Here is a 16604-nt window from a genome sequence, read left to right as displayed (position 1 = left end):
CGACTATCTGCTAGATTAGCTAGCTAGATTAGGCTACATGCATATGATGTTAAGGTCATTCCTAGGCTTTCAAAGCCTTATGAGATACAATAAGCCACAAGTCATGTTAAGTTTGTTAGATGCATGTTAGGTAGGTTACGAAGGTCCGCTCCACTCCTAGACTCAGGACCTACAACTATTGAGAGTCGGTCCAAGAATCTTTTCCCATAATTCTAGGGTGAAATCCAACCAGTAAGGATGGTTCATAATTGACGAAGTGTGGCATGGATCCAAAAGTATCAAGACACTCTTTCTAGAGTTTAGAACCAAGTAAGGCTGGATAGGTTCATCCATGAATGATAGGTTGCAAGGTTTAGTTAGGGTCCTAGAACCTAGATCATAGTCATTCATAACCTTAAAAATAGGTTTGGTATAAATTTTCAAGTCATCTCGTCTAGGTTTAAGTCTTTAACTCATAGTTCTTGGCCCAACTCTTCTATTCTTACTTAATTTTGAGTTATTTATGTTGTATCGGTATGGCAACCCTAGAGGGGTGATTAGGGTTTTAACGATAAAAGTATTTAAACGTGATTAATTTTTTATGAAACTTTTTGCAAATAAGTAGAAAATGATAATTACTAGAATAAAATAATTAAAGACAAAACAATAATCAACTAGAACATGCAATAAATCACAATAATAATTTTGAAATTAAATAGGAAAGAGTTAGAAAATATAACACCGTAGTTTTATAGTTGGTTCGATCAAACTCGACCTACTCCACTCTCTGAGTGCCTTTTGGGAATTTGAATAAAAAACTTTCTCGACTCTCTCCACAGATTAGAGTCAAACTGCTACACCGCTCTTTCTATAAGTTCAAGAGCAAACTCAATCATTTCCATGATGCAAGATCAAACCGGTACAAGTATTTAAATTTGGTAGTAACACACCACAACTCTCGAGAGTAGATTTACAATTTGGAGCACTCACAACTATTTCCACACAATCCAATAACAAAATTTCTCTTAAGAATAAGATGAATAAAAATAAAATTGGAAGCTTGAAGAGAGCAACAATGGATAAAAAATGTGGCGAAGTAGATGAGTTTAAATAGAGGGAGCAAAGGAATTAATATTTATCAATTGAATTGGATTTAATATTTATCAATTGAATTGGATTGAGTTGAAAGAGAAATAGAAGGGGAGATTAAAAGTAAATAATAAAAAAGTTTTTAAATTTATTATTATTATTATTATTTTTAAATATAATAATATAAAAATAATAAAAATTGAATAATGGTCAAATGAACCATTCAAAATTTATTATATATAATAATATAATAATAATAAAGTGTTATGCGGTTAAAAATTAAGTTAAAATTTCAAAATTTATTTATATTTAAATAATATAATAATAATAAAAACAGATGCGAGTAACTTCTCGATTCAAATTTATATTATATATAAATAATTTTATTTAGAAATATAATAATAAGAAAAACTCCACAATTTGTTATTCTTCCAAACTTAAAAATTATGAATGTCATACTTTGATTTGTCATTTTGATTTAGTTGTCATATCATCAGGTCCGATATGTTGTTTCGACTGTAATTTATTTGTTTTAACTCTAATTTGAGTGATTGAAAAGTCGTTGAAATCGTTATTCTCAACCTTATACCGTGGACAGTTCAAAATACTGAAAATAGTTAATAATTAAAAGTATGTTTGTTATCATCAAAATCAAAATCACTACTTACTTGCTTGGTTATGTTTGAGACCTCGATTCTTGCACCTCGGATGTCCAAAAATCTCCCAAATTTCTTGTAGGACCTGTAGGGAGTTAATTTTAAGAAAACCGAAGAGGTTTGAGTGAGAACCAATCTAGATGAGGGTTAAAACCCAAAAAGAACCTTGGAAGGTCGATTTGAACTAACCATGTCATTGCTACAAGTAACTAGTAATAAGTAAATTATCGATTCTACCGGAAGTTAGAATTTTTTCAGTAATTTTCTACTCAATCAATTGGAGACTAAAAATTAAGTACCGTAACATCAATGATGTGTGTGGTTGTTTCATAATTATACTAATTGTGATGTTGTGTGTAATATGGCAGGAAACAACAGTGAATAGTAAAAATCAAGTTCAATTAAGAAATGTGGATGAGGACGATAATCTTACGATACAATGTTCTAGCGAATTGGTTCCTTCTCATAGCTGTCTCTCGACTAACCTTGAGTTATATGAGTTTCAAGGAAAAATAACTTAAGATTACATTCCCACTTCCTCGAGTTTAGCTTCTAAACACGGTCACGTTTAACACGACAAGTAAATAGCAGCTATAACATTTTTTTCATGATAAACAATTGAATATTCACAACTAGCCACTCGAGCTATACAAAAACACACAAAATGGTCTCATAAACATGAAATATTTTTTAATTGATGAGTAGTTCCGTTGATTTCGGGACTAAAAAGTGGGACCCCCTCTCACGGGCTGAAAGATCTTTGTAAGATATAATTATAAGGTTAAAATTAACTTTTGACTCAACTGTAATTATGAACTCATGAACGATCAACTTATTTGTAATGATTATATCTATGGATACAACTTATACTATTACATAAAAATTTATCAATTAAAGTTGTATCATTGGAGCTTGGAGCTTATAATAAGTAAATCTATAAAATTTCAAGTATTTTAATTAATATTTAATATATCAAATATAAAATATATTTAATTGAAACCATTCAAAATAATATTTAATATATTAAAAAAATTGAAAGAAAAACATAATTACTCGTTCAAATTAATAGAGAATATATTAGATATATTATATATTAAATAGAAAAAAAAATATTTAATATATTAAATATATAAAAAAAAATGTATATTTAAAATTTAAATAGATGAAATGTATATTAAAATATCTCATAGGATCTAGATAAAATATTATATCTTAATATATTAGATACTCAAATATATTATTTTAGATTTAGCAAACATTATCTCAATACCCTTATTATAATTATAAATATGAGTGTTGAGTCAAGTTATTGGATAATTCGAAGAAAGGAGATTAAAGACTTGTCAAACCTCTTGTCAAACCTTTCGAAGAAAGGAGATTAAAGACTTGTCAAACCTTTCTCCAAGACTTCCAACTAAAACAATAGTGAGGTAGACGATGACAGACTACTATAATTATGTTGCGACAACCTAACCAAAGCGTGTTTACTACTAAGACAACATGATGAATTGGTGATATAGAACACAATCGAATTATGGTTGAAGTAGAAGGCATTTACCATCCCTGATCCATATACAAGAAAGTCGGTGATGTAGAACACAATAGACTAAACAACGCAACAACACGATTGTAATCGAGATCACGAAGACAACACAATGAATCTGGGCACAATGAGCATTTCTCAACTATGATCCTTGCCAATGAATGGTGTACGAACTACATTGATGATGGAAAGTTTAAAGATAATTTACGACATTGAACAACATGAAACACGAGAAAGAAATTACGAGATTTTTCCTTAGGTAGCGTGTTTCTCTTCAGTCGGTTCCACAAACCCTAAAAACCTGACCCCTAACTCCTAATCCCCTAAAAATGATAAACCTCAACTCCTAAACTCGAACCCTTAAATACTCGAACTTCTAGAAATAGTGTATGGTTACCAAACCCTATATTCTAACTTCTATAAAACATAAACCCAATTACTAAACACAGATCCCAGGAATTTCAGTTTCTATCATTTATTTCTTCATGCAATCTAAACTCATATTCAACCACCAACATAGAGTTGGACATTCTTAAATGAATATTGCTTCAACTATAGGAGTAAGAGATACCTCAGAAGGAATTATAGAAACAAACATCATGAAACTTTCACAATAACATTTACGATCGATCTATTTTCTCGGGCACAAATGTATTAAAATTTACATATCAAACCTGGTATGATAGCAGAAGAAATCCACACATTAGTCGGTCGAGCAGAAAAGCAGAATATCACAGACCGGCTGAAGGGTTAGTCAACAATTCCAGTGATTTCTTCAAGTGTTCTACTGCAACAGAAACATCATCAAATGCCAGAGCCCCTACTGCAAACCTCGCAGCCTTGTGTGCCTCAGCAATTTTCTCAGGAGATGGCTGGTAGTTGCTGTCATAATGGTATGACTTGGCTGGAGCTGCTGTAGGTTGAGGTTCTGAGGCCATCCCCTCTCTTCCGTTTGAATGATATTGGGAAGCTGATGGGTAGCTGGCAGGAGGAGTCACGTGAGAAGAGTATGAAGCGTCGGATCCTTGGTAATAGGTCGGATGGTGAGAAGGGGCGGTCGGGAGGCTACTTTCCGAGAAACTTGGATAAGATTGGAAATGGGAATATGAGTAATTTGGGGAGGTTTCATTAGATACATAATTATGAGGCAAAGGCTGTTGATGCTCTGAGTAGGATTGGATGTGGTGATATGGCTGAGAGTAAGAGGAACTGTCTGGTTCATTCCTCGGAGGAGGTAGATGAAACTCATGGGATGGATAACCAGCTGCAGGGTATGATGGAATATTTGAAGGGTGCTGATTGTCGACGTCATTATGGAATCGAGCAGGCGGAGACATGTTTAAAGAAGTGTGGTTGTTCATGTTGTCATAGACCTGAGGAGTTTGTGGGACATTTGAATGATCATCATTAACCTTATCATAAACCTGGGGTAAGGAATCCGATTGTGATCGAGTTCTCGAGACTTGAGGTTCTCCTGGTCTTGCATCCTATAAAAACGAACATCATAGTAAATACCTAAGCAGCCTCAAAACCTCCTTGATAGTTGTTTTACATATGTAAGATACTTCAGCGTAAAACTAATAAAGCACAATCCAGAATGATAAAAACTAAACTGAGAAATAATATTCCTTTCTTTTGGTGTGCTAAGAAATAATATCACTATCCGTTTGTGTGGTCTGTTGTTTATTAATTATAGACATTAAGCATCATTGAGTTTTTTGTAACGACCCTAGTCCACCGCTAACAAATATTGTCCTCTTTGAGTTTTCCCTTTCTGAGTTCCCCTCGAGGTTTTTAAAACGCGTCTGCTAGAGAGAGGTTTCCACACCCTTATAAAATGTTTTGTTCTCCTCCCCAACCAATGTGGGATCTCACAATCCACCCCTCTTCGAGGCCTAGCGTCCTCGCTAACACTCGTTCCTTTCTCCCATCGATGTGAGACCCCCACCAAATCCCACCCCCTTTGGGGCCCCACATCCTTGCTGTCATATCGCCTCATGTCCACCCCCCTTCGGGGCTTAGCTTCCTCGCTAGCACATCGCCCGATGTCTAGCTCTGATACCATTTGTAACAACTCTAGCCCACTACTAGAAGATATTGTCCTTTTTGGACTTTCCCTTTCAGACTTCCCTTCAAGGTTTTTAAAATGCATCTCTGCTAGGGAGACGTTTCCACACCCTTATAAAGGGTGTTTTGTTCTCCTCCCCAACCGATGTGGGATCTCACAATCCACCCTCCTTCGAGGCCCAGCGTCCTCGCTGACACTCATTCCTTTCTCCAATCAATGTGGGACTCCCACAAAATCCACCCCCTTTGGGACCTAGCATCCTTGCTGGCACATCACCTTATGTCCACCCCCCTTTGGGGCTCAGCCTCCTCGCTGACACATCGCCCTGTGTCTAACTCTAATACCATTTGTAACGACCCTAGCCCACCGTTAGCAGATATTGTCCTTTTTGGGTTTTCCCAGGTTTTTAAAACGTGTCTGCTAGGGAGAGGTTTCCACACCCTTATAAAGGGTGTTTCGTTTTCCTCCCCAACTGATGTGAGATCTAACATTTTTAGTAGGTAGTACAAGAGTTAAACTAGAGTTAGGCAGCAAACCATACATTTGCACTGGTAGGTGTACTTGAAGGAACAGACAGATCTTCATCACCAGAAGGTGGACCAGGCTGTGGCTTCCTTCCCTCTTTCAAAGCCTTCCTGATATCTGCTGCTTTCCAGACGGCGTATTTCCGTTTTTGCTCCAGCTATGAATAGAATTTTTTTTTTAAAGATTAAGCAAAGATCTGATTCAGAAAACTAAAACAAGGTCAATCAGGAAAGAAACTCACGTCTGGTTGAAGTGGACCAAACTGGGAAATAATCTCGAAGAAAATGCTTGCAGCATAAAATGTTTTTGCAGTGTTCCTGTGAATAAAATCTTAAAGAAATTAGAAACTCAGAAACAAAATATATGATTTCTCTATCCTTACTCAAATAATGTTTGAAGCACACAAATATAATGAAAAAAGGATGCCATAACTTAGATGAGTGAAACCATACAGCCTACAAGTATCCAAATCACATTAATGACATCTTTTGACACTTCAACAAAGATAAAACTTCAAGTTATGATCTAACTATGCATCTTATCTTATATATCCATTAAAGGAAGTGACAAATAAGAACGATGGTTAAGCTCAATCAACAACCATACTGAAACAGATTTCAATACAATTTGAAAACAATTTTAGCTGCTTCGAATTAAGAAACTACAAGACTTGTTACAGAACTATTTTCAAAATGGTTTTCAATTTTTTCAAACAAAAATCAAATAAAAATATGTTCGGACAATTGGTTTTATTTTTTCCTTATTTTTATTCTTAGTTTATTTTCATTTTTAACCATATTCTTCTTTTCTTTAGTGTGTTCTTCTAGATAACTTATATTTTTTAGAATAAATAGTAGCTTTCTTTGTGAATAATGATTCCAATGTGAACAATAATTTATAAAATTGAGCACTAAAAGTCATCCAATCTAATTCAATCATAGTTTTTAAAAGCAATATTCCAAGTCAAGCAAGTTAACTATGAATCTTTGTAACTAACTAAAAGTTCAAGAATTGAAATATTTTTCTATATGAAGGAAGATCATTGATTCATCGTCATACAAATCTGCTCGTCCAGCATGATCTTGTTTGTCTGCCTTTGCAAAGACACTCAATGCAAACCCCTCTAGATGCAAACTATCATCAGGCCCGAGGTTGAGTGCCTTCTTATCCTGAAAACGATAGATGGATAGTAAGCACATAATACCAACCAAAGGCATAAAGTTACTAACGAGGTAGAAATGTGATGAATGAACTCAAGCAGGATTCATATTTCTCCATGTTCTAATCAAAGGTCCTACGTTTTTTTTCTTTTTTCTTTTTTCTTTTTCTTTTCTTTCTTTTTCTTTAATGAGAAAGTAATTTCATTGTATAAATGAAATTATATACCAGGAGGAAAATGAAGCCGTAAGCCAAAGAAGATTACAACACAGCTCTTCCAAATGGCCTAGGAGAACTTACATTGTAGGAGCTAGAAGGAACATAGAGTCTGGAGGCCTTGCAAGCTTATCGTGAGTACTAATAGTCTCATGAGAAAGCTCCCAAAGAAAGAACTTGACTTTCTTGGGATGTTTGGATTGTCAAATAACTTCATGTAAAGGTTAGGTTCGACGTTCTTTTTATTAATGAAGACAAAAAAATTATGGAGTTACAAGAAAAGATCTCCATCATCCAAGTCCAAGTCCAATTATCCCGAAGAGAGCCAAAGAAGAAGTTAGAGAGCAAACTGGGAGAGAAGCCCATTCAAGAATCTTAAAAATCGAGTGGTTCCTTCTAAAAGCAAAATTTGAATAGTGAGAGAAGGGATTCCTGGTGACAGTTTCTTTCGGAGTTTGTAGGGAGAAAAGCCCAGGGTAGTCTTTTGGAAGGATGTCATTGTCAATCCAATAATCGAGCAAGACAGTAGTAGCGTTGCCAAAGCCAACCAACATCGTCCTATCAAAAAGTTTGAAAAAGGCTTGAATTTTGGAAGAAAAGTTTCTTCACGAAAACGGTTGGCTTATTCTATTCAGTTGGTCCTAAGTGGCATCCCAATTTATTCATGTCCCTGGTTAGAGTTCTTAGTGCAGTTAGTAAGGTTTTTGAGAAGCTTATGGGAGGAGATTGATGAATGGAAAGGATCTCATCTTGTGAGGTGGAGGTGGGGTCTAAGCGGTTGAACCTTGCTAGGGTTAGCTGCTCAGGTGTAAGTAACATAAGGGCAAGCAACAAAGCGTTGTTGGCTACATGGTTATGGCTGTTCCATCATGAATTTGACACCTTAGAGCACAAGGTCATTGTAAGTAGTACGATCCTCAGCCAATTTGAACGGATAATAGGTGGGATTTAAGGTATTTCTGAAACCTACAATGTTTTGAAGGTTAGAGGCAACCTTGAGACTTTTCCCCTAAAAAAGTGTAAGCCTCAAAATTAATGGAAAACAATTTACAAATTCTAAAATGGCATGACTAAGTACCACTAAACATAAAAATATAAAAGAACGCAAAAGTCCTATTATGGAAAAACCTCATCATGGCTTTCTTTTGGAATCTGTGGAAAGAAAGAAATCTAAGAATATTTGCAGAAACGACACAGACCTACACAAAACTTTTCGACAATGTTGTTTACCAAGCTATATCTTGGTATAAACTGTCTAATATTTTTACTTCCTATAATTATACCTCCCTCATTGCAAATTGGGAAGGTCTTTTGTAAACATCATGGATTATACATCCCTCTTGTAAATTTCACTCATCAATGAAATTGTCTCTTATCAATATATATATATATATATATATATGAAAGAAGAAAAGGAAAATATCCCTCTCAATTGCCACTTAAACAAAAATCCTAAAATGATATCTTTAACATCACTACTATTATCATTAATAAATCACCTTATACAATACATTTTTGTCATTCAATATTCTTAAAGTCACAGTAAACGTAGTAATAGTTCAAATTGTCACAACTTAAACTTTTATATTTCTTGAAGAATGAAACAAATTAATATCATTTTTCTAATCATTACATAAGGGGTGGAAGCCTTAGAACCTTTTCATAGAGACATAACCATCTCTTATGAGGTGAAGGCCATGGTTCAAAGAAGGCGTAAATTTCAAGGCTAAACATAAGAACCTTGCCTTCAAGCGAACATCAAAACCTAAAAATCATTACCTGTTCAAAATATTGAAAAGTCGTGGAAATATATTTCTACTTAGCTCCCTGTTCTTTCTCAATTTACTCACTATTCAATAAGGGATGAGAGAGATACTTTTGGGATAAATGGTCAGTGGATATAACTCTCTGCTCCATGCTTCCCCGTTGTCCTCCTTAAGGAATTTCTTTCTCTTTCATTTGGGTTCTGCCCTTCATTGAACCACGAATGTTCTAGCTCCTTTATCTTTGATTAGAGAGATTCTCTTTAACCATGAGAGGAAGAATGTTTGTCTTTAAGTCCTAACACATCCAAAGGCACTTTTTGTACACCTCCTTTCGATGTTTGGTTAGTCCCTCCTCATCGAGAGTTTCTATTTTTTTTTTCCTTAGTGTGGAAGGTGAAAATTCCCAAGAAGGTTAAATTCTTTATGTGGCAAGTATTCAAAGAAGAGTTAAAACCTTGGATAGGATTTCAAGTAAGGTGTCCAATTTGGTAGAACCCTTTTGTTCTATTGTTTGCAAGAGAACAATTGAAGATCTCAATCATATTCTTCGGAGATAGTACTTTGAAGGAGCAATTTGGAGTTGTTTCTTTGAGGAGTTTGGCTATTGCTTTGCCAGTTCTCAAAGTTATAGAGAGACGACCGATGAGTTTTTTCTCCACCAACCCTTTCGTGAGAGATGATCACTTATGGTGAGTTCGGGTTTGTGTAATTTTGTGGGGTCTTGGGGGTAAGAGGAATAATAGAATTTTGGAAAATTATACTGTGCCTTACGTTTTCAGGAATAGATTCATTGGCCCTGGAAATTTTAAAATGTACTATTTTGGTATCTGAGTTTTCAAGAATATGTTTAAGAAGTCTGTGAGTTTTGAGAAATAGGTTTAAGACGGTCTCTAGCAATACTTTTTATATTTGATATAGTAATGGTAATGGAGTAATTTTTATTATTTTTATTGTTTGCGTGGCATTTAAAATTAAAAATAACATAATTTCTCTTCTCTCATTCTCTCTTTCCATTCTCTCTCCTCTTAATCCTCCCTCCCTCCTTTATTTCTCCTATCCCCCTTTCCATGCTCTCTCCTAACTATAGGGGGTCCCCACGACAAGCCATCCCTTCCAACCATTTATTTTTACCACTTCTCGAGATCAATGACAACAATTTGAGATCACTGGTGCTAAACTCCTCAAAGATCAACTCTATTTCTCAACTGTTCATGTCCAAAATCTACCGTATTCCATCCCCTTTGTCACACAATCGACCGTTCACATTTTCCCTTGATTTTTTGTGATCCATTAGCCTTAAACTTTGTGGGCTGTAATGATTGCAAATCCCAGCTAAGTCTAAATTCATCAATTTAGATCGAACTCAAAAAAGAAGAATAAACTATCATTCGTCACCTAGGAATCCTCACCCTCATTGACTCCCACAACCCTCCTTCTACTTCGAGCTCAACCCCTTGATCATATAGGCAGCGTCACAAAGACAATGACACTAATTTGACTGAAAGGAAGGAGAGAGGAAAAAGAGCGAAAGAGAGAGGTTGGAGAGAGGATGAGAATAGAGAGAGGATAGAGTTTTATTTTTAAAAAAAAATTCAAATGCCACATTACATTAAAAAGAACTTTAATAACTTGTAGATAGAAAAAGTACCACCAAATACCCGTTTTAATCCTATTTTTCAAAACTCAGAAACTGGAAGTGTACATTTTAAAACCTAAGAACCAAATGAACCTATTCCTGCAAACTCTGGGACCAAAAAGGTTTTCCTAAAATTGTTAGAGAGATTGAGAGACCTCTCAGTGATGCTTGGTACCTTCTTAGATTCCATTTTTCTCTTTCGGCTTCGGTTATGAAGTTACTTGCCAGACCAAAGTTATTTAGTAATTATCCTTTATATCTTATTTCTCTAGCTTAAGAGTATCTTTTTTGTGGTTTGCTTCCTTTTCTCAAGGCTTTATTTTTGTATGCCCTTGTTTTCCTTCATTTTTCTCTCTATGAAAGTTTTGGTTCACCATTATATTATATAAATAAATAAAATAAAATAAAATTAAAAAAAAAAAAAAAAGAACAATGAAAATCCCTTGGTAGAGCCAAATTTTGCAAAAATAACTTTCCTCCAGACTCCAAATGACACATTTTTCAATGTTAAATCTCCAAAGTCACAACGTAAGGTAAAGAATTTCTTTGGGGATGTTTGGCACATGAATTTATCATTTCTGAGTTAATGAGTCGGTTGTTGGAAAGCCCAAGTTATGTATAATGTATGTTTAGACTGGACAAAGGAATGTGCTATAGAAACCTAGTGTTGTATTGTCAACTCAAACATTTTTGGGCAGACCTATGGATTGGACAAAGAACAAATATCTATCATTTTATCTTTCTGTTGCTTTATCCAGTGCAAAGAATGCATCAGTTGTAGATTTGTGGTTGACCAAAATGGTTCATGGGAGATGCTTATTCGAAGAACCCTCCAAGACATGGAGATTGTGAAGTGGGCAACACTATCCTGGCCAATGCCCACAAGGAGGTGTTAAACCTAATGTTTTTTCAAAGAACGTATCATGACCATTCAACCTCTAAAGATCCTACTATGTCTTCAAGCCAAATACGCCCCCAAAACTGCAATATATATATGTGTGTGTATGTATAGAATAAAAACCTAAGAACTTTTCCTTTATCCATTACAACCTCCTCCAACATGGACCTACAATTTCTATCACGCACAAGTGAAACCACATAGGAGCCCAAAAATCGGCCCCAAATCAATTGCTCAAACAAGCAACTCCAGAACAAACTAGTTTACTTCAGAGTGCAATGCGCAAATTTGGTTAGAATTCTAAGAAAGGAAAGTTGAGAGACCAGAATACTTGAGAGAACAAATGAAACTCTTTTTTCCAATTCCTAGATCGTTAAAGAAATTTCTCCCAAATCAATTCCAAAATATACCAACTCAGAATTGCCACCGGTAGGTAGACCAAGGTAGAGGACAGAGGCCAATAACTCTCAGCCCATGAAGAACCAAAGGCCGCAGAATGTATATTGGAAGGATTAAACTTCAAGCAACCACACAACAACATAACATTTTGATAGATTAATCTTAAAACTGAAGGCTGATTCCAAAATATGCAACATCTTAAAGAGCCCGTGAACTTCCTATAAGTATACACCAATTCCCCCCATCTTAAATCTCCCCTCAGTTTGCAGTTGATAAATATCATATACATTGCGTTTTATTTGTCTGTAATTATATTTCTGTATCCAATTTAGATATGTCGGAATACAAACGAATAAATTTGTTACTAGATGTAACCCTAATAGAATTGATAAAATTTTGAAAAGTAAAACCGAAAAAAGATGTACATCAATTAAAAAATGATCAGATAATGAAAAATAAAATTCACATAGTACTTTATTAGAAAGACCGCCTATACCAAATATTTTCCCAATCCCCAAGTAGCTTCGATCGTCCCTGATTCTAGGTAATATGCAGCCACTATTCCAGTAAGATAAATTACCAAATTTTCAAACAAAAACCCATAATAAGCAGTAGTTCCAGTTTGCCGGCTATCCAAAATTCAGTACCAAACCATCCATACAATCCACTAACTTGAACAAATATTGTGATTAACAACAAAAGCAGTAAATCCGAAACCTTTTCGAGCTGATTCATGAGGGAAACAAGGAGCGCATTCGTGGTCTTGGTACGTTCGCCCTGTGGAATCCTTAGCCCACGTTCCATAGCATATAATCGACCTAAACATGGAAAACGCCCAGGCAATCAAGAATCAAAACAACTAGGGCCTAGAAGAAGAATTAAAGCTAAGAATTACAGTAATATGCGACAAGAGGTTCGTGCTTCTGCAATTCGTCCGCTCGCTGGAGGTAGGGCAGAAGGAGCTTCGCCGGCTCGTTCTCGCTCGCCATCTTTCACTGGAGCTCCGAATCTGATACGATCAAAGGTGATCTTACAATTTTGGTTGAAAACTTGGAGATTCGTATGCAATGGAAACTTCAAATCTTAGAAAAAAAAAAAGACAAAATGACTAAATTAATAAAAATATGGTTGAATTTTATACCTGTCGACAAAAAAAATATTCTAAATTTTTAAATATTTCAACAATATACTTTCAAATAAGTTCAAACAAACAAGTAATGTTAATATAATATTTTATTTTTAAATACCTTTTAAAATACTTAAAAACTTTTAAAAAAATAACATTAAAGAATTTAGAGATAATATATGACAGGTAGACTGACCGTCTTCATCAATATATTAAGACCAAGATTTTTTTTTGAACTTTTACTATAAAGATAACGGGGTTAATTTTAATTTAAATATTATAATCATAGTCTCACAACATGTCTATATATAAGTAATAATATTTTGTAAGAAGCTTCAATTGTAACGCCCATAATTTTCTTACCTAGATTAGAGACGTCACTGCTTGCATGCATGCCTTTAATAACATATGCGAAAAGTTTAATAAAAGTCTCTTAGCTTAGCTTTCATGGTCATTTCAACATCACCGTCATCCGTTCAGGAGTACTTTACATTTTAAGAAATACTCGGTAAGTAATCATACTGTTGTGGTCAGATAATGGAAACATACAAATACATGATAGGACCTATCCTTTAAAACAACATAGTATGTCCTTGTTCTCTTTCCAGTCTAACCAGGGTTTGGATGTGTAGTACTTCCCTACACATGGATCCACCAGGAAGACTCGTATATGTAATCCCTAGGCCTGGCTCGTCAGGCTAAACACGCTAACGCATCGTTGAACTCCATGAAGGGAAAGACCCGCATGATATCATGGTGAACATAGATATCAAAGATATGCGTCCATACTAACATAACATAATGAGGAAGTATATCGATGTAAGTGACATACATAAATACACGAGATCCTCATGGCTTAAAATCTTAGCATATAATAAGAATTATTTCGTTTTTTCTTTCATTCAAGTCACAATACACATCTGAGTCATGTATGCCTAGCATTCCTCATGCATAATCATTAGTATAGTAACAATCTATAAATGGCTTCACATGGCATGCCATACACAATATTTCATACCATACATATCATGATATAATAAGACATCACATATATTCATAACATCACATTCCTAACTACGACGCATGCAGGGACCACGCTGAATACATCATTTTCAAGTTGTAGAGCCCGCCGGGTCAAGTCAAGCCAAGCTAGAATAGAAACACGGGGTCGTCGAATGTTGCGAATCGTAGATAAAATTATTGATTTTATTTGAAAACACAAAATGTTTTTGAAACAAAAAAAATCGAAACAACAAGAATCATAAGAAGATTTATTATTTGTATCCTATGATACAGAAAAAGATGATATAGAATCAAGCTGTCATTCCTTACTATTATTGTCTATTTTAGTACTCTACTAGAATAGAATTAAAAAACTTGTTAATTTTTTAATTAAAATGAGTCCTCTTTTCCTAATCTCATCAGTCGCCCTGATGAAAATACGTCAACGTTCGAATTTTCATGATTCTTTTCAGATCCGATCTTTTTATTATTTATTACTACGACTTATTTTCGTCTTCGACAAAAGGTCAATTTATATACAATAATTGCATTGTAGCGGATATAGTTTAGTGGTAAAAGTGCGATTCGTTCTGTGTTGGCAAGCAGGCCGAGCGTATCTAGTAACACGTATTGGGCTGAGCTGAAAACATGAGTGAATCTAGGGCCACAACATGGGTTGGACCAACTGGGTGTTCTTGGGTCCAAAATTTGAAGTCGTACTATGTGTTAGTCATCTTAAAACTATGATGCTGCCGATTGTGACTGGGCGCAAGCCACTTGTGCGTCAATGAAACTTACCCATGTGGGGTGAGGGCTTTTGAAGAGAGTGTGGGTGGTTATCCCTTTGCGGATACGTCCATGTCTCGCTGAAAATCGTGAGATTTTCGACAAGATTCGGTTTTTCTCTGCCTAACACATTTCCGAACATTATTTTGACCCCCAATTCACAAACTTTTGGTTTATAAGTCAAAATAAAGTATAATGAGCTGAAACCACCACACAGCTCACACCTCAATTTTGATCTCTTTCGACTTAGAGAGAATAGTTGGGAGAGATTCATGAAGAACGGAAAGCATGAGAAGGCTGAAAACGTACAACGCTACTGGAGCTTTTGATTGTGAAGTTTTGAAATTAGGTGTTTTTTTTTTTCAATAAGAATTAATTTGTTTTTCTTATACGGAAAGTTACTAGAACTCAAGCAAGATGTTTTTCATGAAGAGATCGAAGAAAAATAACCAAAGAACGGCCCTCAATTCGTTAGTTTAAATTTGAGCTTAAAAGTAGGAAAGGAATTTCTCGATTTTTTATAAACTTTGGCCCATTCTTCGAGACTTGTTTGTAGAGCTTCATGACAAGGAGAAAAGAATAACTTTGGGGAAGGAAACGAAAGTTGAAAGTCACTAGAAATAAAGAACTCATAGGTTGATTTTCAGTAAACTTTTGAGTTCAAAATTTCATAACTTAGATTCCAAAACTCGTCCTCTATTGTATAAGTCGTGACATGGGACAATATTATTAGCTTCAAGGTATATTATAGATCAATTTTTCTAAAGAACTTTGAGAGGAGATAAGCTCCAAATTAACTGGACCAAGAGTACGAAACAACCTAGAAGTCTAGGTAAATGCAGTGTCGGGTACCCTACTTTGAACTCTAATATCTTGCTCGATTGAGAACTAAATTAAGTGAAACCTGTCTTAAATGAACTGTGGTATGTAGGACTATAAGTTCGTGAAGAAATAAAGGGAAAATCGCTTCTAAAACATGTTAGAATCATCGAGTTTCAGAGGGGTCAGACATCAATTTTACGCGCTAAATGTATGACTAGATTGAAGACCTTTTGCTCACTGTTTGAGCCGGTTCACCTCTATTTAGATCAGTTCTCATGAAATTGTTTATTGTTCCACGAACTAGAACTATTTGCAGCCTACCCTGGAAATATGAAAGAAAAACAACTTCAAAAAGCCCGAGAATCGCGAGCTCAAACATGCTCAAGTAAGTAAGTAGTCATATGGAGGAAGTATCAAGGTCGATTAGAACAAGGGGCATATGATTATAAATTGTATCTAAGAACCTAATTGACCTAGGATCGTGATATATAAACCTCATGGAGAATTTTGAGATGATATCCATCCGAATGGGATAAGAGAATTCCAATTCCTTTAGTATTCTTTTTGCTTCTCAACATTGAAGAAAGAATGAAAAAAGAAAGAAGTAAAAAAATCAGTAAGAATCCCTAGACCGGTATGATTCAATTCAACATTTTGTTCGTGAGAGTTTGATTGTGTTGTAGCTCTCTCATGTGCAGTTATGCTTCGGATGCTTCGCCATAGAATAGATCAACCCAGTTCCCATTTTTTTCCGGTGCACACGCTTTATATCTCCGACACACAAGGAAGGACGCAGTGGGAAGAAAGTAGCCCTAGCCTTTGTTTGGCCGATCATTCCGCTGCATCTTGCATTCACGCCTCTGTTTGGCTGCCGCTCAGGTGAATTTCCCTCCTTTTTTTTTTTTTTTTTTTTTTTTTTTTTTTTTTTTTTTTTT

General features: G+C 35.1%; 1 protein-coding gene and 1 long non-coding RNA gene across 2 annotated transcripts in view; one reads left to right on the top strand and one right to left on the bottom strand.

The window, feature by feature from the left end:
• Nucleotides 1-3765: 3765 nt before the first annotated feature.
• LOC111465034 (protein HOMOLOG OF MAMMALIAN LYST-INTERACTING PROTEIN 5-like) lies at nt 3766-13027 on the bottom strand. Its single transcript, XM_023109286.1, has 6 exons — nt 12829-13027; nt 12651-12751; nt 6920-7029; nt 6102-6177; nt 5877-6017; nt 3766-4754 (listed from the first exon to the last, which is right to left on the bottom strand). Exons 1-6 carry the CDS (start codon nt 12920-12922, stop codon nt 3999-4001), a joined length of 1278 nt encoding a protein of 425 aa, XP_022965054.1. The 5' UTR covers nt 12923-13027; the 3' UTR covers nt 3766-3998.
• A 1394-nt stretch (nt 13028-14421) lies between these two features.
• Nucleotides 14422-16604, top strand: part of LOC111465161 — an 18853-nt gene continuing 16670 nt past the window's right edge. Inside the window, exon 1 of the long non-coding RNA XR_002714159.1 lies at nt 14422-14653. This is a non-coding gene — a long non-coding RNA (uncharacterized LOC111465161). The remainder of the gene's footprint in view (nt 14654-16604) is intronic.

This window comes from Cucurbita maxima, unplaced genomic scaffold, assembly GCF_002738345.1.
Source record: "Cucurbita maxima cultivar Rimu unplaced genomic scaffold, Cmax_1.0 Cma_Scf00028, whole genome shotgun sequence".
NCBI lineage: Eukaryota > Viridiplantae > Streptophyta > Magnoliopsida > Cucurbitales > Cucurbitaceae > Cucurbita > Cucurbita maxima.
The sequence above is the reverse complement of the archived record's forward strand: the minus strand, read 5'-3'. Positions and strand labels throughout refer to the sequence as shown.